Source organism: Vigna umbellata, chromosome 7 (genome assembly GCF_029865625.1).
Source record: "Vigna umbellata cultivar VRB3 chromosome 7, Vumbellata_1.0, whole genome shotgun sequence".
Classification (NCBI taxonomy): Eukaryota; Viridiplantae; Streptophyta; class Magnoliopsida; order Fabales; family Fabaceae; genus Vigna; species Vigna umbellata.
In genome coordinates this window covers 28,319,336-28,321,914 of record NC_142171.1, presented here as the reverse complement: position 1 = coordinate 28,321,914, position 2,579 = coordinate 28,319,336, and the positions used below count along the sequence as shown (strand labels likewise).

Genomic DNA, 2,579 nt, shown 5'->3' with positions numbered 1-2,579 from the left:
ACCGATGAATCCTTCGTATGAGATATTGGCACCGTGTTTCAAACGTGTGTACGGAATTCACACAACCTTAGCTTCCGCTAATAACCAAAATTCTAAGTTAATAACAAAAAAAAAAAGAGAAATTTTCACTGCCTCTTGTGGAGATAAATTTTAACCAAATAATTTTCTTTTAAGCTTTTTCGCTTTTTTTGTTTAATTTTCCAACCACTTTAAAACGCGGTCCAAATTCCGATTATCCCCAATATATAACCCTTTCATCTCCAGTTCAGAACACTCATCCAATTTCCTTTCTTCTTCCTTTGATCCTTTGTCTCGTTCCTCTCCCAAGTTTCTCACTTTTTCCCACATTCTCTCAATCCACTCTCTCGTTCCCAACTGGGTCCCAATCGTATTCGAATTTCGTTTCTGGGTTCTCCCAATTCGAAGTTCTGCACTTTCCCTTTTTTGCAGTGGAATTTCTCGTTCTTGGGGTGTTCAATTCCATTGTCTCTCACTAAAGCTTTCAACTTGGAGAGAAAGTGCCATACTTTTCGATTCAATTTGTTATTTGACAACTGGGTCTGTGATCTTCCTGTGTGGGTAAGCAAGGTTACGAAAAACTGTCCGATCGTGATTTTGGCTACAACTTAAAAGGTTCTTGGAGTTGCTATAACTGGTTGAATCTATCGCCTTTGTTGATAATTTCTCGTAGTACTAAGGATCGTGACGACACTATAATTGCTGTTGAAAACCTTGAGTGTGAGAATGCGTACGACGGCAGAGTTTCAAGGTTCTGTTCTGAATCTTCGTGGGGTTCAGGTTCACTCCATGGAGGGTTCAAGCATGGAACAAGAGCTTGATTTGTTTCAGAAGCATGTGACTGAGCGGTTCCTAGAGCTATCTTCGGTTGAAAGCCGGGAATTGCTCTCTCTTTCATGGGTTAGGAAGCTACTGGATTCGTTGCTGTCTTGCCAAGACGAGTTCAGGGTGATTCTCCACAACCACAGGGATCAGGTGTCGAAGCACCCCTCCCTGGATCGCATGGTGGGTGAGTTTTTTGAAAGGAGTGTGAAGGCCCTTGATGTTTGCAACGCAATCCGTGATGGGGTTGAGCAGATTAGGCAGTGGCAGAAGCTGTTGGAGATTGTTATCTGTGCATTGGATCAGAAGAGGAGCATTGGTGAGGGCCAATTTCGCCGCGCAAAGAAGGCTCTTGTTGACTTGGCCATTGGAATGCTTGATGATAAGGAATCCAACTCCAGTGGTTCTATTGCTCATAGGAACAGGTCCTTTGGTAGAAACAACAACGGTTCAAGGGATCATCACCATGGCAATAATCAGCACAATTCCTTTGGGCATTTTAGGTCACTTTCTTGGAGTGTGTCAAGGAATTGGTCTGCTGCTAGGCAGCTCCAAGCCATTGGGAACAACTTGTCCCCTCCTAAGGCTAATGATATTGTTGCCACCAATGGCCTTGCGTTGCCTATTTACACAATGAGTTGTATTCTGGTGTTTGTTATGTGGGCACTTGTGGCTGCAATTCCCTGCCAGGACCGCGGGCTGGGGCTCCATTTCTCTGTTCCGAGGCAGTTCCTGTGGGCGGCTCCGGTGGTGGCGCTGCACGAGCGTATCGTGGAGGAGTCAAAGAAGAGGGAGAGGAAGAACACATGTGGGTTGCTGAAGGAGATTCACCAGATTGAGAAGTGTGCTAGAGTGATCAATGAGTTGGCTGATTCTCTGCAGTTTCCTTTGAGTGAGAAGAAGGGAGAAGAGGTTAGGCAGCGAGTGCAAGATGTTTCAAGGGTTTGTGAAGCCTTGAAAGATGGATTGGACCCTATGGAACGACAAGTGAGGGAGGTGTTTCACAGAATTGTGCGCAGCAGAACTGAAGGGCTTGACACCCATGGCAGAGGGTAAAAAGTAAAAAAAAAAAAAACACTGTTTGTTTGTTGATGCTTAACTCAACATTGCAATTTGAGATCATAGCCTGATTTTGCTTAGATGAGTGAAGTTTGTGAATGACTAAAAGATGACTAGGAGGATAACCAATGAGTGGTAAGAGGATATGGTGATTTGAATCGATGATCATTGTAATAGTAGTAAGGTATGTAAAGGGAGGATTCTTGTATCTATAAACCACAAAAAAATGTATAGAATTTAGGATATTTTAAGTAGACCTTTGAGGTCTATGCTTTTTACTCTTTTCTCCATTTGTGCTCTGATGTGGCTTATTGTATAATCAGTTTTCTCAGTGTTTTGCTGCATCCTCATTATAGCTGATTCTGATCGTATGTGTAATTCAATACATTTTCCTTATATAGCTCCTGCACTTGCAAACATGTGGTTGCTGTGTTCTTTTTTGTTTCAGTAGTCTATATAAAATGTAAATACATTCTATCATTGTCATTATATTACATTTTTACATAAGAAATCTGATTCTACTCAAGAAATTTGAATTGAAGTATTGTAGATGAAAAAAATGAAGCGTGCTAAGTTTGTTCCTTCAAATTGAATATGCTTAGCTCCTCAGTTGTGAAAGATCATTTGTGATGGTCCCTTCGGCTACTCTCTCTTCACCGACACTTTCCCTTTATATTTAT

General features: G+C 41.8%; 1 protein-coding gene across 1 annotated transcript; it reads left to right on the top strand.

Moving 5' to 3' along the window:
• Positions 1 to 260: 260 nt before the first annotated feature.
• Positions 261 to 2,295, top strand: LOC124819542 (protein ROH1D-like). Its single transcript, XM_047291094.2, has one exon. The coding sequence runs from the start codon at positions 745 to 747 to the stop codon at positions 1,894 to 1,896; it is 1,152 nt and encodes a 383-aa protein (XP_047147050.1). The 5' UTR covers positions 261 to 744; the 3' UTR covers positions 1,897 to 2,295.
• The last annotated feature ends 284 nt before the right edge of the window (positions 2,296 to 2,579 follow it).

Excerpts from the sequence above, each read along its gene's own strand:
- LOC124819542 (XM_047291094.2), top strand. The coding sequence starts at position 745 with ATGCGTACGACGGCAGAGTTTCAAGGTTCTGTTCTGAATCTTCGTGGG.